This window comes from Mesoplodon mirus, assembly GCF_964341445.2.
Source record: "Mesoplodon mirus genome assembly, chromosome: 15".
NCBI lineage: Eukaryota > Metazoa > Chordata > Mammalia > Artiodactyla > Ziphiidae > Mesoplodon > Mesoplodon mirus.
Genome location: NC_138991.1, coordinates 33007133 through 33032619, shown reverse-complemented (window position 1 = coordinate 33032619; position 25487 = coordinate 33007133). Strand labels below are relative to the sequence as shown.

Sequence of the window (25487 nt, the reverse complement as noted above, 5' to 3'; positions counted from 1 at the left end):
TTCTCCAAGGCTGCCCTTTGGTCCTATACATTCTCCCATATTCCTCCCATAGATTGTCTTATATATAGAGAGATATATATCTTGGCTGCGCCACGCAGCTTTCAGGATCTTAGTTCTCTGACCAGGGATTGAACCCCGGCCACGGCAGTGAAAACGCTGAGTCCTAACCACTGGATCACCAGGGAATTCCCTAGATTGTCTTTCTTAAAGTAGCTATAGTTAGTTTCTGTTGCTTGCAACTGAAAGAATCTTAACTGACACACATGAAGAATGAAAAACTAAACCATAACTAGTTATTCTTTAAATCCAAAATCTCTATTACATCTCATTCTGTCAAGATAGTGTATAACAGGGGCTTCCCTCATGGCGCAGTGGTTGAGAGTCTGCCTGCTAGTGCAGGGGACACGGGTTCGAGCCCTGGTCTGGGAGGATCCCACATGCTGCGGAGCAACTGGGTCCGTGAGCCACAACTACTGAGCCTGCGCATCTGGAGCCTGTGCTCCGCAACAAGAGAGGCCGCGATAGTGAGAGGCCCGCGCACCGCAATGAGGAGTGGCCCCCACTTGCCGCAACTGGGGAAGGCCCTCGCACAGAAATGAAGACCCAACACAGCAAAAATAAATTAATTAATTAATAAACTCCTACCCCCAACATCTTTAAAAAAAAAAAAAAAGAATGTAGATTAAAAAAAAAAAGATAGTGTATAACATTTGAATTTTTAAGTTAAAAATATGCAAAAAATATATAAATTATATATCAAATATATTACTAGTGTATATATAATGTCTTATCTATTATATATAAATATACTTTAAAAAATGAAAGACAAAACTAAGAATGAGAGAAAAGATAATCCTTCCACTCTAGCAGAACTTTTTTTTTTTTGTCACACCATGCGGCATGTGGGATCTTAGTTCCCCGACCAGGGTCCCCAGGACAACTAGTTTTATGTTTGCAGTTTCCCTTCCAGTTTGAGTCAACATACCCCTCCCTTTTGTTTTTAACCTGATTCGGATCAGATTTTTTCAACATTTTAAAACATCACTTTTTCCCCCTATCAGAGGGGAAGGCAGAAGATGAGGTGGCTTACAAAAATACTTCTCTGAGAGAAAAAAATTTTAATTAAAAAAAGTTTGAAGCCCTGTCAAGGTTAGTCACTGTTGCCCAAATGGTCTGGCCTTGCTGGTTCTTAACTGTTAGCCTCTTTTCTCTCAGCTATTCTTTATTAAAATTGCACAGCAAAGGAGTATTTATAGTTTAAAGATACTGATACCAACTTGTCTAGCAGGGTTTTAAATACAGGAGTTATTTGCCTATTGTACATGGTTTGGGTGCAAAGAGATGGTGTTGGTCACCTTCTGGCTGGATGCCCACATGCTTGGACTAGGCATGTTGCAGTGACTGGCAGAGAAACAGACAGGAAGGAAGGAATAACTGGCTCTGTCAATTTCACGATGTAAAAGCTAAACGGAAAAACTCTGACCCTCATGCATTTACCCCCAATTTGTTATATACCATAGAAGAAATGTCAGTCTCTTGGTTAACCACGTATGATCCATAATTCATCTGCTGTTTTTCTGAAACGTGGAGTGACTGTTTAACCATAATAGCACGTGACCCTTTAGGCATAGCAGAGAAGATAACTGGACTTGAAGTTGCAAGCTCTGATCTCCAGATCTGGCTCCTTTTCTAAATCCTCTGCTCTCTTTGTGCCTCACCTGTCGATTCTTCTCACTCCTTTGGTCTTCAGGTTTTCATCTGTGAAATAAGGATTAGATAAGTTAATAGTCATATAATGTTTGCATGTATTTTATTTTACATGAGACTCATGACCTGAGAAGTAGGTGAGGCAAAAATGATCAATTTCCAAGTAAAGAAGCTGGAGCTCACAAGGTTATCTAATTTGTCTTGCATCTTTTAGTAAGGGGCAGAGCAGGGCCTCAGGTACCACCTGACCGCAGGGCAGCTTGCTTCTTCCAGAACAAGTGATCTGAGGGTATGTGCATGGGGGAGAAAAAAAGAGAGTGCCCAAGACAGAAGCCACAGACCTTTATAACCTAATATCAGAAGGGATATAGCACCCCTCCTGCCATCTGCTATTGGTTGTACAAACGAACCCTCATAGAAAGTGGGAGGGGCTACACAGGTGTGTGCGACCAGGAGACAGGGATCACTGGATGCCACCTTGGAGGCTGGCTACCACACTCTGCCATGCTACCATGTGTTAGCATTTTAAAAGACCTCATTTAGGTGATAGCCTAGAGCCCGTGAAGTCTCAGCAAAGAAATAGAAGAGATGAAGAAGAACCAAATGGAAATTTTAGAACTGAAAAATATGATAACTGAAACTAAAACTTTACTGGGTGGGCTCAACAGCAGAATGGAGGAGACAGAGGAAAGAACCAGTAGACTTGAAGAGGCAACATTAGAAAGAAGCACCTAGATCCAACTACCAATTTACAGGAAATCCAGAGGACAGAGGAAAATGTGAAACTGCACTTCAGATATGCCATCGGCAAAATCCAGACTGGAAGAAACTCTGCAGGACAGACAACTCAGTTTCCTCATTTAATAAATTTCAAATAAAAAATTGCACATTGAGGGAACCTATAAAAGACATATTGATCAGCTGGAATGTGTATTTGTATTATTTGTATTCTGATTACAACAAATGTAAAAATAAAACACATTGGATATTTGAGACATTGGAAACTTGAACATTGAATTGAGGTTTGATATTAAATGTTAATTTTTTAGGTTTAATATTAGGGTTATGTTAATTTAAAATGTCATTTTAAAGAGATATGTACTGAATGATTACAGATGCAATGATGTTTGGAATTTGTTTCAAAGTAATATGGGATAAGGGAAGTAGAAAAGAAATATATTTTGTGCATCTGACAATGTGGTGATGGCTGGTGATGGGTCCATGGTAGGGGTAGTTATTATACTATTCTGGGTTTTTTTTGCCCTGTGTGGATATTTGAAGTTCTCCATAATTAAAAGTTAAAAAGAAACCATTATGTCCTCTTACTCCAGGGGGCTGATCATCTGATCCGTCCCCTGGCAGTAAATTGGAAGTTTTCTCAATTGGGTGAAAAAGGTCTTTGTACTAGAATACATTGGGCAATGTTGAAAGCAGATTTATCATGCTGAATGCAGGGAAATTAAATAAATTACATAGAGAACAGTGAGCACCCCCTCATCCCCACACCCCACTGGGTAAATGGAATGCTCTCAGCCAGGTGTAGATCCTCCAGGTAGGAGACTAGAAGATCCTTCTCTGGGAAATCTGACCACCCCAAGAGAAAAGACCTAAAGACACTGATGTTGTTGGCTCCACAAGGAAACAACCAGTCAGATTATCCCAGGGTCTCAGAGCTTCCGATCAGCTTTTTAGTACCTCACTCTTAAATGAACAGGCCAAGGGCCACCAGGAATCATCAAACATTTGAGGAAGGTCTTTGACATAATAGAGGCAAGACAAATAGAACTGGTGGGAGATTTGGAAGAAAAGTCATACAAAGAAAAAAAATTAAACAATCCTGGTATCATTAGTATACTCAAGAAATTAGCTATTGCTTCCAAGAAGCAAAAATAGGATGCTATTTTAAAAAACCCAAGAACAAAAAGTACTCTTAGAAATTAAAAATACATGGGCCTCCCTGGTGGCGCAAGTGGTTGAGAGTCCGCCTGCCGATGCAGGGGATACGGGTTCGTGCCCCGGTCTGGGAGGATCCCATATGCCGCGGAGCGGCTGGGCCCGTGAGCCATGGCCGCTGGGCCTGCGCGTCCGGAGCCTGTGCTCCGCAACGGGGGAGGCCACAACAGTGAGAGGCCCGCATACCGCAAAAAGAAAAAAAAAAAAAAAAAAAAGAAATTAAAAATACATAGTAGAAATGAAAAACTCAACAGTAGAATTGGAAGATGAAGTTGAGGAAATCTCTCATAAAGTAGGGCAAAATGATGAAGATAAAATAAAAAAGGTTATATAAATCTTGGAATCCAGGAGGTCCAAAATCTGAATAGAGCTATTCCAGAAGTAGAGAATGAAAAAATAGAGAAAAGAAAATTATCACAGAAATAATTCGAGTATTTCCCAAAGCAGAAGAAAACATTTCCAAACTTAAAGGATCCAGCGAGGGGTCCAGAAAAATGCATGAAAATTAACCTATGCCCAAAGCACATCACTGTGAAATTTCAAAACTCTGGTAAAAGAAAAGATCCTACAAATTTCCAGAGAGTAAAAATAAATCATGTACAAAAGATCAAGAATCAGAATGACTTTCTTCTTACTCACCTGCTGGTCATGAAACCTTTTATCACACCCAGTCAGCTAATCTATTCATGGGAGAATCCTAATGGGAACACATAGATGTATATATATAAGAAATCTGAACCAACTGTTCAGAAAAATTAACCCAGGCTCCTGTTGTTAAATTTTCATGATCAAGCACAAGAAGAAAATCGGCATGATGAAAGGGAAAGGCCAAGGTGAATGAAACAACAACTTTTGCTAGAAGATATATAATTCAGAGAAGGTAGGGGGAATTAAATCTCTAACTTATATTCTCAACAGATTTGAGAAGATAGATATTGCAGCCATAAAACAAGAAGATGCTATGAACCAGGAACAATCTGAGAAATTGAATTATTGCCAGGAAAAAAAATTCAAGAGAATGGTTTGAAGATAAAGATAAGGAAATCTTTCAGAATACTGACCAGAAAGTTACAGAGAGATGAAAAAGTTGGGAGAAAAATGAGAGACAGGATCAATTCAGGAGGCCCATCATCTGAGTACCTGGAGTTCCAAAAAAGAAGACAGAGGAGAAAACACAGGGAAAGACATTACCAGAGATATCATGAAAGAAAACTTATCAGAATTGAAGGAATCTCTAGGTTGAAGGGCTCACTGGATGCCAAGCAGAATAAATAAGAAAAAGACCAATATCTACATTCAATGCTGTGAAATTTCAGGCGCCAAGAATAAACAGAAGATCCTAAAAATTTCCAGAAAGAAAAAATGTTACCTTCAAAAGAATGAGAATCAGACTAACATCAGATTTCTCTCTGGGAACACAGAATGCTAGAAGATTATGGAAAAATGCCTTCAAAGTTCTGAAGGGGGCTTCCCTGGTGGCGCAGTGGTTGAGAGTCCGCCTGCCGATGCAGGGGACGCGGGTTCACGTCCCGGTCTGGGAAGATCCCACATGCCGCGGAGCGGCTGGGCCCGTGAGCCATGGCCGCTGGGCCTGCGCGTCCGGAGCCTGTGCTCCGCAACGGGAGGGGCCACAACAGTGAGAGGCCCGCGTACCGCAAAAAAAAAAAAAAAAAAAAAAACAAAGTTCTGAAGGAAAATTACTTAGAATCAAGAATTCTGTAGCCATATAAAGCATAATCATATTTTCAGATATAAACTTAGAGGGATTACCTTTCAAATACTAACAAAGCTGTTTGAGAATGTACTCTTTCAGAAAAGGATGAAAACAATCTATCTCCAACCCCCACCAGAAAAAGAGCAAGACATAAGATACAAAAAATGGTGGAACCAACCCAGAATTCCAGTTAAAAGGAATCCCAGGATAAGAGTTATGGAGTGAAGCTGGAAAGCTCTTTGTGCCATATTAGAACAGAAAGGCAGAGACCTTCAGGTAGAATGGCTTCAACAAGAGGAATGAAATAGATCCACGTAATAGGATGACTAAGAAGCCAGATGATGTTAATGACATGATGAAGAAAATATGTCTGTTTCTCATCAATAAGAAGAAAGTAAGTAAGGCAATTAGAAACAACAGGGGAAAAATTGTGTAAGAAACTCATGACCAAATGTGAAGCAAACAAGATGTGGTGTGATTTTGATCTTGATTCTGAAACAACTCATGAAACCAACAGACAAAACAGGCAAGTAACTCTACATGCAGAAGAGATGGTGAATGTTGTCTTTGACACTGTCAAAGTTCAGCAGACAAAAGATGCAGTTGGGGGGCTTCCCTGATGGTCCAGTGGTTAAGACTTTCTGCTTCCAGTGCAGGGGACAGGGGTTCGATCCCTTGTTGTGGGAAGTTCCGCATGCTGTGGGGTGTGGCCAAAAATAAATAAATAAATAATAATAATTATTATTTTTATTCTTTTTTTTAATTTTTTGCTTTATAACAAATTTAATCAGTTATACATATACATATGTTCCCATATCCCCTCCCTTTTGCGTCTCCCTCCCACACTCCCTATCCCACCCCTCCAGGCGGTCACAAAGCACCGAGCTGATCTCCCTGTGCTATGCGGCTGCTTCCCACTAGCTATCTACCTTACGTTTGGTAGTGTATATATGTCCATGCCGCTCTTTCACTTTGTCACAGCTTACCCTTCCCCGTCCCCATATCCTCAAGTCCATTCTCTAGTAGGTCTGTGTCTTTATTCCTGTCTTACCCCTATGTTCTTCATGACATTTTTTTTTCTTAAATTCCATATATATGTGTCAGCATACAGTATTTGTCTTTCTCTTTCTGACTTACTTCACTCTGTATGACAAACTCTAGGTCCATCCACCTCATTACAAATAGCTCAATTTCATTTCTTTTTATGGCTGAGTAATATTCCATTGTATATATGTGCCACATCTTCTTTACCCATTCATCCGATGATGGACACTTAGGTTGTTTCCATCTCCGGGCTATTGTAAATAGGGCTGCTATGAACATTTTGGTACATGTCTCTTTTTGAATTATGGTTTTCTCAGGGTATATGCCCAGTAGTGGGATTGCTGGGTCGTATGGTAGTTCTATTTGTAGTTTTTTAAGGAACCTCCATACCGTTCTCCATAGCGGCTGTACCAATTCACATTCCCACCAGCAGTGCAAGAGTGTTCCTTTTTTTCCACACCCTCTCCAGCATTTATTGTTTCTAGATTTTTTGATGATGGCCATTCTGACTGGTGTGAGATGATATCTCATTGTAGTTTTGATTTGCATTTCTCTAATGAGCAAAGATGTTGAGCATCCTTTCATGTGTTTGTTGGCAGTCTGTATATCTTCTTTGGAGAAATGCCTATTTAAGTCTTCTGCCCATTTTTGGATTGGGTTGTTTGTTTTTTTGTTATTGAGCTGCATGAGCTGCTTATAAATTTTGGAGATTAATCCTTTGTCAGTTGCTTCATTTACAAATATTTTCTCCCATTCTGAGGGTTGTCTTTTGGTCTTGTTTATGGTTTCCTTTCTGTGCAAAAGCTTTTAAGTTTCATTAGGTCCCATGTGTTTATTTTTGTCTTTATTTCCATTTCTCTAGGAGGTGGGTCCAAAAGGATCTTGCTGTGATTTATGTCATAGAGTGTTCTGCCTATGTTTTCCTCTAAGAGTTTGATAGTGTCTAGCCTTACATTTAGGTCTTTAATCCATTTTGAGCTTATTTTTGTGTATGGTGTTAGGGAGTGATCTAATCTCATACTTTTACATGTCCCTATCCAGTTTTCCCAGCACCACTTATTGAAGAGACTGTCCTTTCTCCACTGTTCATTCCTGCCTCCTTTATCAAAGATAAGTTCCGCATGCTGTGGGGTGTGGCCAAAAATAAATAAATAAATAATTTTTTAAAAAAGATGCAGGTGGGGATGTAGAGGAGTGGAGCAGAAGGTAGAGTACCAATATCTTCCTTCATCTAACTTGGAGGGGTCACGTGTTTCAGGCTGACTGATTGAAAAGCAAAGACAGGTTCAAGAAAAAATATTTAAAAGGACAAATAGAAGAACTGAAAACAGTAACTACAAAAGTGGGGGCAGGTGGAGGGAAGTGCTAGCTACCTAACTCCTCATCTTTCATGATCGGGAGTCAACAGATGAAGTCGTTTTAAAAAATTTTTTAAATTTTTTATACAATTTGTAAGGGTTATACTCCATTTACAGTCATTACAAAATATTGGCTCTATTCCCCATGCTGTACAACACATCCTTGTAGCCTATCTTACACCCAGTAGTTTACACCTCTGACTCCCCCACCCTTATTTGCCCCCTCCCCCCCAGTTTGTTCTCTATATCTGTGAGTCTGCTGCTTTTTTGTTATATTCACTAGTTTGCTGTATTTTTTAGATTCTACATATAAGTGATGTCGTACAGTATTTTTCTTTCTCTGGTTGACTTATTTCACTTAGCATAATGCCCTCCAAGTCCATCTGTGTTTCTGCAAATGGCAAAATTTCATTTTTTATGGCTGAGTAGTATTCCATTGCGAGCACACACGCGCACGCACGCGTGTGTGTACTACATCTTCTTTCTCCATTCATCTGTTGATGGACAAGATGAAGTCTTAAACTGGTGGTGAATCAAGAAATACCAGTGTATATATATATGTTATTATTTGTAAGAATATTATATATCTGGTAGCATATGTATAGAAAAAATTTCTGGGAGACTAGTCACCAAACTGCTAACCTCTGGTGGGAGATAGACAGGAGTCCCAATTTTGTCATGGGTGTTTTTTTTAGTAATAATTAAAAATTTAAAAACCTCAGAGACAGAATTGTGTGATCTCCTGGTGTGTCACATGAATGTGGATTTGAGTCCTAGATTCCTGAGGCACAACTACATACGATGAAAGTCTGATGAACAAGTTGGGAGTTACCAGTAATAAAAAGGCACTTTAGAGTGTAAGCGTCTCTCCTCCAAAGTAAATACCCTTTCACTCAGTTTGGGTGAATCATAATTGGGAAAATATTCCAAATCCGTGATTTGCTTGTCTTTGAAAAATGTGATTGTTTAGAAAACTTTTAAAGTGGTTTTCTTTGTGTGTGGTGGGGGGAGGGGGCAGAGAATCATAACATTTAACAATTATTAAAAATTAGGGGAATTTTTATTGTTTATAAAGTCTTGGTCATTACCTGCACATTCAGTTAAATAAATACACTTAGGAAACCAAAATCCCTCTCTGGAAGCTTGCAGTTTTAGACACAGTTGCCCCTAGATTAAGAACAATCACAGGACACCTTAACAGAATATTGTTATAGACATCTTCCATACAGGTAATGCTGATAATAACAGTATGATATTGGTATTATATCTATTTTATAGATGAAGAAGTTGAAGTTCAGAGATTTAAGGGAATCACCCAGGATCCCACAGCTAGCAAGCAGGGGAATATTTAAACCCACTCTGCTGATACCAAGTCTGATCCAGCTCATCTACCTAACGTGGTGATTGCCAGGGACTTAATTGCTCTGGGGTTTATCCTCGTTCTTATATGCCTTGGGTTTTTAGTTCTCCACGCATTTTGAGGGAAGGAAACTCTGATGATTGTTAAACAATTCATGGCAAGTCTCTAGTTTTGAGGAAAGGTGGGGAAAGAAATGTTGGGGTGATCGAGAAATTAGAATCCAAAGGAGGCTAGAAAGTGATTTCCATGGGACTTCTCTAGAAGGATTTCTGAGGAGCATAGCCACCCTAATAACCCTGGTAGACTGTAGACATGGGCTTTCTCTTTGCCCATGGCCATAAATCTGGCTTCTGAACTAAAAGTACTCTTCTATCAAAACCCGAGGAGTGGGAATTCCCTGGCGATCCAGTGGTTAAAACTTGGCTCTTTCACTGCTGAGGGCCCGGGTTCAATACCTGGTCGGGGAACTAAGATCCCGCAAGCTGTGTGCAGCAAAACGAACAAACGAAAAACCACAACAGCAACAACAACAACAACAAAAGACACAGGAGTTTTCTCATCTGAGTGATCACGGGCCAAAGCAGCAACTATTTCTTTGAACCTCCAGACCAAGTCTTCCCAGTAGAAGAGAAATAGCTCTTTGGCAAAACAATCTAGTGCCACCCAAATACCATATTCCAGGCCAATGGCAGGTTCATAGCTTTCCTAAGTCATTCACTGTTGGCACCGATCCCCTCTCACCCTCTTATCCCACCCACTTAGATAGGAAGTATTCTGCAAAGGATTGCATTCAGGGGGTGGAAACACTTTCAGGGAAAGGATGTGTCAGCCAGATGGGTTCCATGAAACATCTCTAATGATACTTAGCCTCACCCTTTTTCCAACACAAGCTTCTCCTAAGACCAGCCCATTATTATCAAAACATTCCATCTGGATGCAATGTGGTTTATTTAGGATAACATTCAAGTCTCTTAATTTTCATCCATGAGTTGAGAATCTAACCAGAATCCATAAATTCAACTGCAGTAAGGGCAGTCTGTTTTCTTTGCAGCGAGAACTTTCCAGAGCGAAAATCAAACTGTTTTCCCACTTGATTCCAAGGACTCTCACTTTTAAAAGAGAAGTATGACAGCCTTGTCCTGTGCTCAGTTAAGACATCACAGACTTTGCTCTCTGAGCAAATTGCAACGTCTACATTGATTATACCTCTAAGTGACAACCTGAGATGAAAATTCATGGCCGAAATAGACGTGGCTTGTTGAGAAAGCTGCTCAAGGCTTTTAAAAAGAAGCAAATGTTGGGGGGCTGCCTTATGAGAAATAAAGTTACCAACCATACCTCCCAAGTATATTTAAATTGATGATGCTCCTGAATTAATCACTGACAATTTTTGAGCCTCTTTAGAAACTTGCTACTTAAGATATGAGGTAAAAACAAACAAGTCACCCTCCCCCTGCATCCAGGTGAAGCAGCTGACCTTTCCCTTTCTCCACTGAAAACCACAGCATACTGGTGTCCTCGAGAAAGGGAAGCCTTCAGTCTGGCTCTTCTGTCTCATTTATACATTGTTTGAATGATTTGCTTCTGTGATGGTCTCCACTACTAGATGTCAGCCACAAAATGCAGGGACCATAGCTAATGGACCTTTTAAAATCCCTTGCCAAACAACCCGATTCAAAAACAAAGGACTTGAATAGGCATTTCTCCAAAGAAGATATACAAGTGGTCAACAAGCACATGGAAAGATGCTAAATGTCATGAGTCACCAGGGAAATGCAAATCAAAACCACACTGAGATACCACATCACACCCACTAGGATGGCTCCTATCAAAGCCCCAGAAAATAACAAGTGATGGCCAGGATGTAGAGAAATTGAAACTCTTGGGTACTGTTGGTGGTAATGTAAAAAGGTACAGCTGCTACAGAAAACAGTATGGTGGTTCCTCAAAAATTAAAAATAGAATTACCATATGATCCAGCAATTCCACTTCTGGGTATCTACCCAAAAGAATTGAAAAAAGGATCTCGAAGAGATATTTGTACACCCATGTTCATAGCAGCATTATTCACAGTAGCTAAAACGTGGAAGCAACCCAAGTGTCCACGGACAGATGAATGGATAAGCAAAGTGTGGTCTATCCATACAATGGAATATGATTCAACCTTAAAAAGGAAGGAAATTCCAACAAATGCTACAACATAGATGATTTTTTTTGTTTTTTATTGATTGATTGAAGTTGATTTACAATGTATTAACTTCAGGTGTACAGCAAAGTGATTCAGTTATTTATAGATATATATGTTATTACAAAATATTGAGTATAGTTCCCTGTGTTATACAGTAGGTCCTTGTTTATCTATTTTATATATAGTAGTGTGTATATGTTACTCCCACATTCCTAGTTTATCCCTCTCCCCTTCCCACTTTTCCCCTTCGGTAACTGTAAGTTTGTTTACTATGTCTGTGAGTCTGTTTCCATTTTGTAAATAAGTTCATTTGTATCATTTTTTTAGATTCCACATATAAGTGATATCATATGATATTTGTCTTTCTCTGTCTGACTTACTATCCATGTTGCTGCAAATGGCATTATTTCATTCTTTTTTTATGGCTGAGCAATGTTCCATTGTATGTATGTATATAGATACACCACATCTTCTTTATCCATTCCTCTGTTGATGGACATTTAGGTTACTTCCATGTCTTGGCTATTGTCAGTAGTGCTGCTATGAACCTTGGGGTGCATGTATCTTTTCCAATTATGGCTTTCTCCAGATATATGCCCAGGAGTGAGATTGCAGGATCATATGGTAGCTCTGTTTTTAGTTTTTTGAGGAACCTCCATACTGTTCTCCTTCTTGAGGGCATTAAGTGAAATAGGCTAAGTGCAAAAAGACAAATATTGTATGATTCCACTTAAATGAGGTAACTAGAATAGTCAAATTTGCAGAGACAGAAAGTAAAATGGTGGGTGCCGAGCTGGGGGAGAGGGAGGAAACAAGGGACTTACTGTTTAATGGATACAGTTTCAGTTTTCCAAGATGAAAAGATCCCCAGAGATGGAGGATGGTGATGTAACACAATATTCTAACTTTACACTTAAAAGTGGTTAAGACCAATAGAAATCATAAAATCTTGAAGGAGTAATAGACCAGAACCTTGGACATCTCTTTTATTTCTAATAAAATTGTCATGTCTGAATTTTTTAAATTGAGCTTATTATATTCTTAAAAGTGTCTTAATTACTTTTATTTGGATAATCAATTTAATTGATTAGAACATTGTTCATCTAAGTGGGAGCTACTCTATAAACAAAATTACCTTTTTAAATGAATAATAGCAGTTCAATCATTTTCTCATTTTCACTCATGACCTTACCTCTTTCTGAACACGGACTGTGGGGTTCAGCTATGATGTTTAAAGAAAGACTTTGGAATTATTTTTCTGCAGTTGCCCCTAATTACTTGGCTGCATCTATTTGAAGAAATAATCTATATCTCAAATAATTCCACAGCCATAAAACAACTACACACCTATCAGGATGGCTAAAAGAAAAATAACACCACCAAATGCTGGCAAGAATGCTGAGGAGCATTGCTGGTAGGTAAGTGAAATGCTACAGCCACTCTGGAAAAGAGTTTGGCAGTTTCTTATAAAACTGAACATGTAATTTCTTTATCACTCAGCAATTATACTCTAGGGTAGCTATCCCAGAGAAATGAAAACTTCTGTTCACATAAATACCTGTACACAAATGTTCATAGTAGTTTATTTGTAATAGCCAAAAATTGGAGTTAGCTCAGGTGTCCTTCAAAGGATGATTGGTTAAACAAACTGTGATACATCCATACTGTAGAACACTACATAGTAATAAAAAGGAGGGAACTATTGTTACACGTAACTACCTGGATGACCCTCCAGGGAATTATGCTGCATGAAAAAAACTATCCCTGAAGATTACATTCTATATGATTCCATTTATGTAACGTTCTAAAATTGACAACATTTAAAAATGGAGGACAGACTACTGGTTACCAGGTGTTGAGAGTGGGACAAAAGGTGTGGGTACAAAAGGGCAACATGAGGGATCCATGTAGCATTGGAACTGTTCAGTATTTTGACCATAGTGGTGGATACTTGAAACTACACATGTTAAAACTGTATAAAATTTAATACACACACACACACACACACACACACATCAGTATAAGTAAAACTGGGAAACTCTATCACTGGATTGTATCAATGTCAGTACCCTGGTTGTGATATTATATTGAATACTACGATTTTGCACAATGTTACCATCAGGGGAAACTGGCAAAGTGTCCAAAGGATCTCTCTGTATTATTTCTTACAACTGAATGTGAATCTACAATTATCTCAATAAAAATTTCAATTAGAAAGAACAAGTAAAAAACCTTACCAATGATAATAATGTACTAAGACTTGCATCAAGTTTAGGCTGTAATTTAGAGAAAGATCCTAAAGGCTTCTGGACATAAAAGAATAAATAAATGTGCTAATTAAATGTGACTTTATACACCCTGTTGTTTTAAAAATCTGATGTTTAGGTGAAAAGTAAAAGAATACTAGATGCCAGATCTACGAAAAACCTTAAAGTCTAGTCTGATCTAGCCACTGGCCTCAGAGGCAACAGCTCAGGTCCAGACGTGTCCTCAAGAGGCATTTTTTATAGCTGTCTCTACTCCCACAAGGGATCCCCTGCACAGTATTCTAAACAGATTTCCCTAGGGTAATAGAACTTGCAGGTTTTGGAGCAAAGACTAGCACATGCATTTTACATGTACTAATAAGAACTACCATTTACCGAGTGCCTACTATATTAGACTGCTAAATCTACACCCAAGATTTAATTTAAGCCTCATGATAACTTTGAGTGAGAGGTATTTTTATCTCCATTTTACAGATGAGCAAAGTGAGACTTGGAGATTTAATTAACTTGCTCTGGCACCAGCTGGTAATAGGATGAAGCTAGGGTAAATTGTAGGTCTGTATGGATTATAGCTGCCCTCTTTTCAGCACACCCACTGCCTTCAAAAGGAGCTACTGCTCTGTGGAACACATACATATTGGATATTCCCAATGCTGTTTGCCTGGTTGTTGCCTTTAGGTTAGGAGTTCTTAATCTAGGGGCGATGGGACCTTACAGGATACACAAATTGGCTTCAGGAGATCATGAACCCACTGAAATGGGATGCAAAATTTGGTGTGTATTTGCCCATATGAAATTTTCTGGAGAAAGTCTCCATTGCTGCCATCAGATTCCCAAGAGGTTTGGGACTCAAAAAGAGGTTAAGAACTGCTGCAGCCAGATCCAAAGAGATATTTTTCCCCCACTGGAAAACCTTTCAAATGCCCAATAACACTGACTCAGGGAAGTGATACATCTGGGGGCAATAAAGTCAGCTACTAAATCCTACACAGAAAGCAGGGTCAAAACTACATTTTGTAAAGTCATTGCAAAGAGGATACTTGCAGAGACACTGAATTTCATCTCTGCCTCAGCAGAATTGTTTGACATTTCCCATCTATTTGTTCCAGATATCTTTAGTATAGTCATCCCTCCTTATCTGTGGATGATTGGTTCCAGGACCTCCTGCAGATACCAAAATTTTCAGATGCTCAAGTCCCTTATACAAAATGATGTAGTATTTGCATATAACCTACGCATATCCTCCCGTATACTTTATTTATTTTTTAACATCTTTATTGGAGTATAATTGCTTTACAATGGTGTGTTAGTTTCTGCTTTATAACAAAGTGAATCAGCTATACATATACATATATCCCCATATCTCCTCCCTCTTGCGTCTCCCTCCCACCCTCTCTATCCCATCCCTCTGGGTGGTCACAAAGAACCGAGCTGATCTCCCTGGGCTATGTGGCTGCTTCCCACTAGCTATCTGTTTTACATTTGGTAGTGTATATATGTCCATGCCACTCTCTCACTTCGTCCCAGCTTACCCTTCCCCCTTCCTATGTCCTCAAGTCCATTCTCTGTGTCTGCATCTTTATTCCTGTCCAGCCCCTTGGTTCTTCAGAACCATTTTTTTTTTTTTTAAGATTCCACATATATGTTAGCTTACGGTATTTGTTTTTCCCTTTCTGACTTACTTCACTCTGTATGACAGACTCTAGGTCCATCCACCTCACTAAAAATAACTCAATTTCGTTTCTTTTTATGGCTGGGTAATATTCCATTGTGTATATGTGCCATATCTTCTTTATCCATTCATCTGTCTATGGACACTGAGGTTGCTTCCATGACCTGGCTATCGTAAATAGAGCTGTAATGAACTTTGTGGTACATAACTCTTTTTGAATTATGGTTTTCTCAGGGTATATGGCCAGTAGTGGGATTGCTGGGTCATACAGTAGTTCTATTTTTAGTTTTTTAAGGAACCTCCATACTGTTCTCCATAGTGGCTGTATCAATTTACATTCCCACCAGCAGTGCAAGAGGGTTCCCTTCTCTCCACACCCTCTCCAGCATTTATTGTTTGTAGATTTTTTGATGATGGCCATTCTGACTGGTGTGAGGTGATACCTCATTGTACTCCTGTATATTTTAAATTATCTCTAGATTACTTATAACACCAAGTACAATGTAAATGCTATGTAAATAGTTGCTGGTGCAGAGGGCAAATTCAAGTTTTGGTTTGGGGAACTTTCTGGAATTTTTCTTTCCGAGTATTTTCGATCAGAGATTGGTTGAATCCACGGATGCAGGACCCGTGCATACAGAGGGCTGACAGAATTTTTGACACATCTAGTACAGAATGAAAGGGTATCAAGGTACATCTTAAATTCAATATAAGGGCTTGCCTACAGCCTTAGCACAAAATTGTGGGTGATGATTTTTAAGTGGGCAAATATCTTTTATCATCTCTATCAACTTTTTTTTTTTTTTTTTTTTTTTTTTGCGGTACGCGGGCCTCTCACTGTTGTGGCCTCTCCCGTCGCGGAGCACAGGCTCGGGGAGCGCAGGCCCAGCGGCCATGGCTCACGGGCCCAGCCGCTCCACGGCATGTGGGATCCTCCCGGACCAGGACACAAACCCGCGTCCCCTGCAACGGCAGGCGGACACTCAATCACTGCGCCACCAGGGAAGCCCCCTCTATCAACTTTTAATGGAGTAGGGTGTAAGGAGAGAAGATCCAGCAGCTACGTGACTGCACTTACGCTGAAAACTGCGCTGGGAAATGCATTCACTTTCCTGCCTTTGTGCATGCTGTTTCCTCTGTCTATGCCCTTCCCCACCTCTTTGCCCAACAAACTTGAACTTAAACTTGCCTCTAAAGCCCTAGATCAAGATCTTCTGTGACTCTTCTAAGCTCTTCCCATCTCTCTCCTCCCAGGTAGAATGGTCCTATTCCTAGCCTCTGTACACATCTCCACCACTGTATCATTATCAGTTCTTGTCTGCTTCATCCAACCAACAGAGCCTTGGAAGTGCTGGAGCTCTGACTTATTTATGTTCCTTGTCCCTAGCCATGTATTACTTGTTAATGATAAATGAAATGCAATCCAGTAACCTCCAGAAGTGGCCTGACTCAGGTGTTGAGGAAACAAGAAAAGGCCCAGACATCTAGGAAGGTAAGAAAACAATGAGGTTAAGAAATGAAAGGTTTTCAGGTAAGAAACAGCTGAGGTAAGAACAGGGGCCCGCACTCAGGTGAGCAGAGAAAGAAAGACGTTTAGTCTGGTTTACAGAGAAGAGACTTCTTGAATATGGGAACAAAGCAGAGGGAGAAATACTGACTGGACTGAAAGAAGAATGGGGATTACTCGAGGCATTGCAGGCTCTAAATGTATTGATTCAGATCCAGGAACTCAGTAACAATCGCCTCAAAGAGAAACAGAGCTGGATTCTGGATCTACTGCTCTGTTGACTCAACATAGTTTGTATTCTTGGATATTTCACTAGAATCAAAGTCTGAGCTGCAAGGGGCCATAGAAAAACGATCTAGGCCTGTCCTTTTATGTCACTGACTGAGGCTGGGAGAGGCAGCCTTGAATCCAGCCCAGGAGAGAGTCTTGAGCTCAGCCTGAGGAGGTGGACATGTCAAGGGGCTCCAGGAAGTGGGATCTATTCTGAAGACTGTGACCCCAAGAAAGGTCTCTGGCTGCAAGGGATGGCTGCAAGGGCTCAGAGCCTGGTTTCCTTAGGACACAAACCAAAAAAGGCATTCAAAGAATCAGGTAGTTGGTCAAAAACAAGTCTGATAAACAAACCCAGCTTTTCCTCTCTATCAACACAGTATTTCCTCTCTGTAACAGGTTTAACAAACAGAGGAGTTTGTTTGCTGGAGAAAGCATAATGAGCTTTTAGTTCTACCTTGCGACTGTGGGAGAAGTGTTAACAGAAGGCAGGGAAACACAGGCCGTAAAGCTGCCTTTTTGTTTGGCTAAACTGTATGCAGATTGGATAATAACAAACATCTTATCTACCTCTTTATCCGTCTCTCGCATCTTGTTTACCTTGTCCATATATGGCACTTCCTGCGATTCTGGCAACTTTGTTATGGGTCAATAGAGCGCACTAGTTGCCCAGAACACACCTAGGGGACTTTGTCTCTTTGAGAAGTCCCTCCCTTGAAATTGCGTTGTCTAGACGCTCTTTACTAAAAGTAAATAAACTGGGATTGCATGCCTATTCGTGCAAAGTGCTTGGTGTAGTAACAGGCCACGGTTTCCTGTAAGCCCCCCTTCAACAGCTCTCAGGAGCTCAGAGCCTTGCGTGAGAGACCTGGAAAATCGATTCCGTTCTCTGAACCTCAACGTCCGCATCGGCAAACCGGTTCCCTTCGAGAATGTGGCGAAGACCGAAGGCGACCACGCGCTGGCCCAGCCGTCCCGCCCGCCTAGGTGTGTGCCCGGCGCTCGCTCCCGGCCCCGCGGCTCTGCACACTGCGCCGGGTTCCGCGGGCCTTCGAAGCGCTTGGCCCCAGCCCCCGATCTCCTCCTCCCGCCTCCCGGTCCGACGGGTGCACGGAACCCGGCCATCAGCTCCGGACCCCTAGTGCCCTGGGCTGAGCGGGCGACGCAGCCGCGCCGCGCGCCCCGCCCAGCCATCCCCGCGGGCGCGCGCACGCACGCAGGCGTGGGGCTGCACGACCCGGGCGCGCGCAGGGCCGGGCCGGCACGACGGCGGGAGCGCGCGCGGCTCCGGGAGGCGGTGGCGGCGGCGGAAGCGGCGAGGGCGGCGGGCGTCCGGCTCTGAGGTGGTGGCGGTGGTGGCGGTGGTGGCGGTGGTGGTGGTGGCGGCGGCGGCGGCTCCGGACTGGGCTCGGCTGGGATCGATCGAGGGTCGGGGGCGCCGGGTCGAGCGCCGATCCCCTGGCTCGACCATCCGCCAGCCGCCCGGACGCCTGGGCCGCGGAGTTTGTGTCCCGGCTCGGACCCCGGCGCCCAGCCCGGAGCCGTAACCTTGGGGCGGCGGCGGCGGGGCCGGGCCGGGCCGGGCCGGGGGGCGGCAGCGCTGGATCCGCGGCTGCCCGATCGTTGGCGGGAGATGTCGAACCCCGGGACGCGCAGGAACGGCTCCAGCATCAAGATCCGTCTGACAGGTACGGCCGGCGGGAGGCCCCCGCCGACACCCGGCGCCCGCTCGCACCCCGCACGGCCCCTCAGCAGCCCCGGAATTTCCCGCAGGGCGCCCTGGGGAAGTGGCCCTCCCCCACGCCAGCCGTTGTCCCAGGACCTGGTCGCCCCCCTCGGCGAGTGCCCCTCGCTGCTCCCTCCCGGCCCCGCCCCCTCGCTTCTCCCCGGCCCCGCCCCCTCGCTTCTCACCCCCATCTACCCTCTCGCTTCCCTCCTTTCCCCCCACCTGCCCCCTCCTCTCGCTTCCCCCTTCTGGCCCCGCCCCCTCACTTCTCCCCTCCTGGACCCCCTCCGTCTCCCTCCCCTCCATCCCCCTCGCTCCCTTCCTTCTCCCTCTAGCCCCTCGCTTCTCCTCTCCTGGCCCCGCCCCCCGCTTCTCAACCCCTTCCTCCCCCAGGATTTCTTCTCTCTCCCCTCACCTGCCCCCTCTCTTTTCCCTCTCAGTCCTGCCCCTCGATTCTTGCCACCTTCCCATTCTCTGGCTCTTCCCTATCTCTCCCCCCACCTGCCCCCTCGCTTCTCCCCTCCCGGCCTTGCCTCTCGCTTCTCCCTCCAAGTCTACCCCCCACCCACCCACTGACTTCTCACCCCATCCCTCATCCGTTCTCTTGCTTTCCCCACCCCCCACTTGCCCCCTAGCTTCTCCCCTCCGGGCCCCGCCCCTTTATTCTCTTCAGCCCCGCCCCCTCACTTTCCCCTAAACTCCGCCCCTCATTTTCTACCTAGTCCCGCCCCCGCTTATCTCCCAGCCCCGCCCCCTCGCTTCTGTCTGGCGGCCTCCACCCTTTCCTTCAGCCTCGAATTCCTGAATCCTATCTCGTAGCTTCTCCCGGTCCTGTTCTCACTTCCCCTCTGGTCCAGACCTCTTCAGTCTAGTCCACTTCCTTTCTCTCTCAGGCCAGGCCACTACCTCCTCTTGACTGTGCTTCTTCAGTTCTTTCCTTTACTGTCACCCCTCTCCCACCCGCCAGCATCCTTGAAAAACCTCCCCCCCTCCCCGCCCGCACCCCACGCACACTCTGGAGGCTTTGGCAGCTGCACTAACGCAGACTCCTTGATTCACTCTCATTGAGTCTTCAATGAAATGCCCGTGTCTCCTAGGTGGCTCATAGTGCAACCTTCAAGGGTGAGCGCGAAGCTCTGCTCTGGGCCTGCGACGTGGTGGTTCGGGTGTGTATAGCTGCCAGCGGTGTCTGTCGGCTTGCCCCTCGCTAGCGGGCTCCAGAGATCCTGGACCAGTCTGCACCCTCGTCTGCTCTTTCTCGCTCTCCCCATTCCTGCGGGTCTACTGCCCCGTCTTCCGGTTTAAATTCACACCTGAGGCCAGATTGTAGTGCTACAAATACGGTTCTGCTGGGGGACTTTCCAAACGTGAATATTTCCCGCTCTGGAAAGGAAATAAAAAGTTCAGGCTAATCCCTGTTGGGGATTTTCCCCTGGATTTTTCTGTTCAGTGACTGGTCTGATGATGCCTTAAAAGTCAGTCTGGTAAGATTCTTTGAAAAAGAGAATGATCATTTTGGACACTTTATGGCAAATGCATGGCCCTCAATTATTGGTGAAATCCCTGAAAACAACAATGGGTGATTTTTTTTTTCAAACGAAAATTTCCTCTGAGAGTTCTTAGTTGTTGCATGATCCATTTTTTGTTTCAAGAAAAGGGAGATAGTTTTTTTTGTATAAAGATGTCTGGTTTTTTTGTATAAAGATATCAGATCAGGTTATGACCAGATAATACAATCAGATCAGATGATGATTTGGACCCAAACCCAGACCCTGGTTTTGTAAGTGACAAGTATATCCCAGGGATCTTTGTTTCAGGAGAAACATAATTCTTTATTCCAGGGCTGGTAGGAAACTCACTATGTAGATACAGTATATACATTCTTATTTTTATGGTTACATAAAAGCCACGTTTTTGACTTTGTAATGCTTGTAAAACTTTAATTACTGACAACTTTCATTTGGTTCTCATTTACAGTGTAATCTATAAGTGACATCAGATTAGTTTCAGTTTTCTTGTTAAAAGCAGAAGTAACTGATTTTGTGAGTTGGGGTAGAAATGTGATTAATGTTTTAGAAGGACTAGGTTTTAATTACAACGTTTGTGTCAGGTGTATTTATATATTAATCAAGCCTAGTTGGCAGGTCTGGATGTGAGCCTTTTCCTCCTGTAGTGGAGGTTTTGTCCTTCGTCCCAAATTAATTTTGGACTCAGAAATTTAGATGTCATAGATGCAGAAATGCTTTAAAGAGTTTTTGGATGGTGTTTGCTATCGCAGGATCAGGTGATGAGTGTTCTTTCCAAAATGCCTTTTCCCTTTCCCCCAGCTGATGTTATTCATGATCTGAGGGGCTTTGTAAGTGTGGTCCTCCCTGCAGCGAGGATTTAGCGTTGATTGCAGACACACTTGTTGCCAGTTGTCTGCTGAACGTTAATTTACGTGGAAACGTCAGAACTAGATACTTTGTTGGCGGTAGAATAGGTTTTGGCCTTATCTTTGAGCTTGTCGGGGAGAGTTTGAAATCTCTGCACTTCTGGCATCTTGGGAAGCCATCTTTCAAGAGGTGTGTACTTTTGTTACAGGTTTCAGAGTTTATTTCCCTGTGTGATATTTGAAAAAATGATTTTTTAAAACGAGGGCTGTTCTTCTAACCAGTCAGTGAATACCACACAGGGCACAGTTCAATGGAAAGTATGAAGACATTGGATTATAAAAGAGTATTTAGAACTTTGGTGTCCACAGTTGTATTAGGCGGTTGGTGGGTTTAGAATTAGGAGACTTGATTCTGGTAAGATCAGCCATTAACCGCATGATATAGAACAAATTATTTAACCTTTCTGGGTTCTCAGTTTCCTAATATATAAAATGAGATTTCAACTCCATTATAACGTTCTTTCCTTCTCGAGGATATGTCAATTTGTCTGCCTATTTATTCCAAATTACCATTTGCTTATGCTTGCTTTTGTTAAGTCTCAGTCCTGATATTCAGAATTTGTGTTAAAACACAGACCTCCTGTTTGATTTATGTCAAGCATTACTTTTGTGTATTGGTTACATTTATGATTTCTTTTTTTCCCCCTTCCTCTGGAACCTTTTTTGTTTTTGAAAACTATTGGGTCGTATGTTGCACTGCTTGGGAAAGCTGGCCTAAACTAGTAGAAGAATGTGTGAGTCTTTATATTGAAATGACTATGATTTTAATGAATGTCTTTGTGGTATTTTAACAGGAAAATCATTTTTAAATGGTTTCAGTAGGTTTGGAGCATAATATGTACAAAATCAAGTGATCTTGGTTGAAGAGCATTATCTTGCAGACATTGTAGAGTCCCCTGGCAAATCAAACACTTTGGAAACATTTTTATTTTAAATTCAAGCAGGATTTGCAAAAACTTTGTTCTTACATGGTACACATATGAATCCCAGATACGTTATTTAGGCCACTTTGGTAAAAGAATGGAATTTTGAGCTCAGGGTTCCACAGCGCTCTTCAAACAAATTAAATTTTATTCTAATGTTAACCAGTTAGTTGAAATACCAAATGCCTAAACTTTTTCTTTGGTGCTTTTATGCCTTGAAATACTCTCAGATCTCCTTGTGTTTTTATATTTTTTGGAGTGTGACTGTATATCGGGAAGGGAGAAAAATTCTAATTCCAAGTAGAGAAGGGAAACCTTCTTGATAGCCTATGGAAATTGAAACTATTTTTAGAGTTATAGCACATGTGATGTAAGGCTGACTTTTTTTTGGCATCCAGATGATCCAACTTGGAGAGAAGTAGTTTGTAGTCATAACTGTTTATAACATTAATTGATCAATCACAGGTGACCTAATTGATTTGAAATAGGTTTTTCTTAAGAAAGATTAAGAAATCTCTGAAGATGTTGCCTGTGTCAGTTTGTACCTGACTTATGTAAGGCGGGCAGAACTCTTGTTTTAACAACTGGAACTGTGATAAGAAGGAATAAGTCATCACTAGTTACCCAGCATTCACCCTCCACCTGAGTTTGCCTAACATTTTCCTTAGAGTGCGCCTCAAGTTCATGCAGGTGCAGCCAAGGTACTTCTTTGAGCCGAATCATCTAAGGATGTGGGATGGGCTAGATCAAATGCTACTGCAAAATTGATACTGCAGTTATTTATACTTTAAAAGCAATAACCCTCTGCCAAGTACACACTCTGGTATTGATTTTTTGGGGAAAATATTTATTTCTTTGGCTGCTTGGGGTCTTAGTGGCAGCACACGCGGAATCGAGCACGGAGTCTTAACCACTGGACCACCAGGGAAGTCCCTCTCGTGTTGATTTTGTGATTTGGTCACATCTGTGCTGTCTTAAGAAAAACCTTCCCCCCCCCAAATCCATTAAAAAAGAATCTTCTTGACCCACCTAACTGGCCTGAGAAATGAACTATTTCGTATGATCTATCTCTCTGTATTTTTATAGTAGTTGTGATTTATCAAACTAGCATTTTTTATTTCAATCCTATTTCTTTGTCAGTTCAAAAACTCCTATTTTTGCAAACATGAAAGTTGTGTCTTAACTTCAGGTTTTTTCTTCTCTTCTGCAGATTTTCCTTTTCTGTTTGGTCACATTGGCCGGTTCTAATGCGGAACATTGGGTGACGGGGAGGGTCCTGGGACCTGAGTCACTTGTGAAGAAGTATTTCCTCCTGAATTAAAAAAAAAAGAAAGACTGACCCGTAATATTTCAACATCAGCTCACTGATCCAGTTCACTAGCCTGGCTGTTCTGTAACATGTTTGTGGGCACTGGTTAAAAGTTAAAATAGCTGAATCGTGCATTTTATTGAGTGCTCAGAGCAAAAAGGAAGTTCAAAAAACCTTCTGAAATGGATGAAATTATTTGGTGTCTGTTCCATGCTCTGATTTTCTGGGTGAGAAACCCTAACTTTCAGGATTCTCACTTAAATCAATTTTTTGTTATTTCAAAACCATTTCAGTGGCTAAATGTTTTTAAACAAAGAGTTAGTAAAAAAAATATGTGGGTTTGTTATGTTTGTTTTTTGTTTTTTTGTCACCGAACAACTCAAATGACTAGTTTGCTTGTTGTTTTGTAAGTGAATTTTATTGAGAGAAAGCCCCTCACTTAAATTGGCTTGTTGTCCTCCGCATCTAGCTGCCCAAAGTCCCTAAGGCCATTCTAGTTGAGAGCTGTCGAGCTCTCTCGAAAAAAACCAAAAGCTCATAACCCTGTGAATCAGACATATCTTCTTTTTAAAATGTTAGAATTCCTGTTGTGTCTACAGATGAAATCGAATCCATTTAGATACTTAAACTAAGTGAAATGTTGTTTCCATATTTCTAGATTAAAGGGAAAAAAATCCTCTTACTGTCTTAAAACAAGGCTTAAATAATGTACAATCAGTGCGTCTGGTGATGGCCCCACTCTAATTCCAGCTGTGTTCACCTCCATTGCAGCTGAAAGGAATTCTAATTGGCTGAGGAATGTCGGCAGCATCATGTATCACGGAGAACGGACCTATTATGCTGGCTGCTGGGTGATGCATTTCAGATGTTTTAGGCTCCTGAGTCCAACTTGGAGGTTGCTTACAGGGAGTCTGGAAGAGAATGTTGTGAAGCTGTAGCGGGGGTGAGGGGGTTGTAGAAGGCAGCCTGCTTTCTTCTTTGTACATTGGGCATCTGCTCAATTCTCTAAAGGCCTTGGTGCTTTCTTGTGGCTTAACCACCAGATTGGGACTCAGAAGGTCTGATTTTATTTCTAACTCTCAAAAGTGCCACAGTGAAGAAAGGGGGTGGGTGGAGTTATAATCTATTTTTGACTCAGTCTTCCTATCTGTAATGGGAAGTACCTGCCTTTTTATATCAGGTGAGGACTTGATACGGATTAAATATTTTGATGAGTAGTTTTGAATTATTTCTAGAGTAGACAGTGTAAATCCAAAGTCATAGATTCCTGTCATTTTTTATTCCTAAATAATCATGTAAGTGCTAAAGCTAGTGATGTATTTGACACTGAAGAAAATCAATGGAATCTATTGGTAAACATGGAAAAATAATACTCAAGAATGAACTGTTAAATCCTCTATGCATTCAGAAAGTTCCTTAGAGAAGTAGTGTCACGAGCCAAAGCCAACATCATTTTTTTTTTTTTTTTTTTGCGGTACGTGGGCCTCTCACTGTTGTGGCCTCTCCCGTTGCGGAGCACAGGCTCCGGACACGCAGGCTCAGCGGCCATGGCTCACGGGCCCAGCCGCTCCGTGGCATGTGGGATCTTCCCGGACCGGGGCACGAACCCGTGTCCCCTGCATCAGCAGGCGGACTCTCAACCACTGCGCCACCAGGAAAGCCCGAGCATCATTTTTAATTGTGAAACCTTGGAAGCATTCCCATTAAAATCAGGAGCAACACAGGGATGTACACTGTGACAATTGTTATGAACTAGATAAAGACATCAGAAAGCAAAATTCCTATTATTAGCAGGCAGTATGATTTTATATCTTTTAAAATCCAAAAGAAGCAGCTGAAAAACGTTATAAACCATAAAAAAACTTTAGTAGTTGGATAGAAAATTTCTCCATGGAAAAATAAAATGGATAAAAATCGATAGCCAAAGACAAACTAGGAAAAACAATTTGTAATCTATATATCATGAAAGTCAAGCTTGTTTAATATATAAAGAACTTTCACAATCAATTAGAAAAAGGCCAATAACCTATTTGGCAAAGGATGTGGACAATTCAC

The 25487-nt window shown here is 42.0% G+C and overlaps 1 protein-coding gene across 4 annotated transcripts in view; it reads left to right on the top strand.

Annotated features, from left to right (window-relative positions):
* Positions 1-18437: 18437 nt before the first annotated feature.
* SMURF1 (SMAD specific E3 ubiquitin protein ligase 1) overlaps positions 18438-25487 on the top strand; it is a 102438-nt gene continuing 95388 nt past the window's right edge. For all 4 annotated transcript variants that reach the window (XM_082643784.1, XM_082643780.1, XM_082643782.1 and 1 more), the window contains exon 1: positions 18438-18728. In XM_082643784.1, coding sequence (XP_082499910.1) covers positions 18674-18728 — 55 coding nt within the window. In that variant the 5' untranslated portion in view covers positions 18438-18673. The remainder of the gene's footprint in view (positions 18729-25487) is intronic.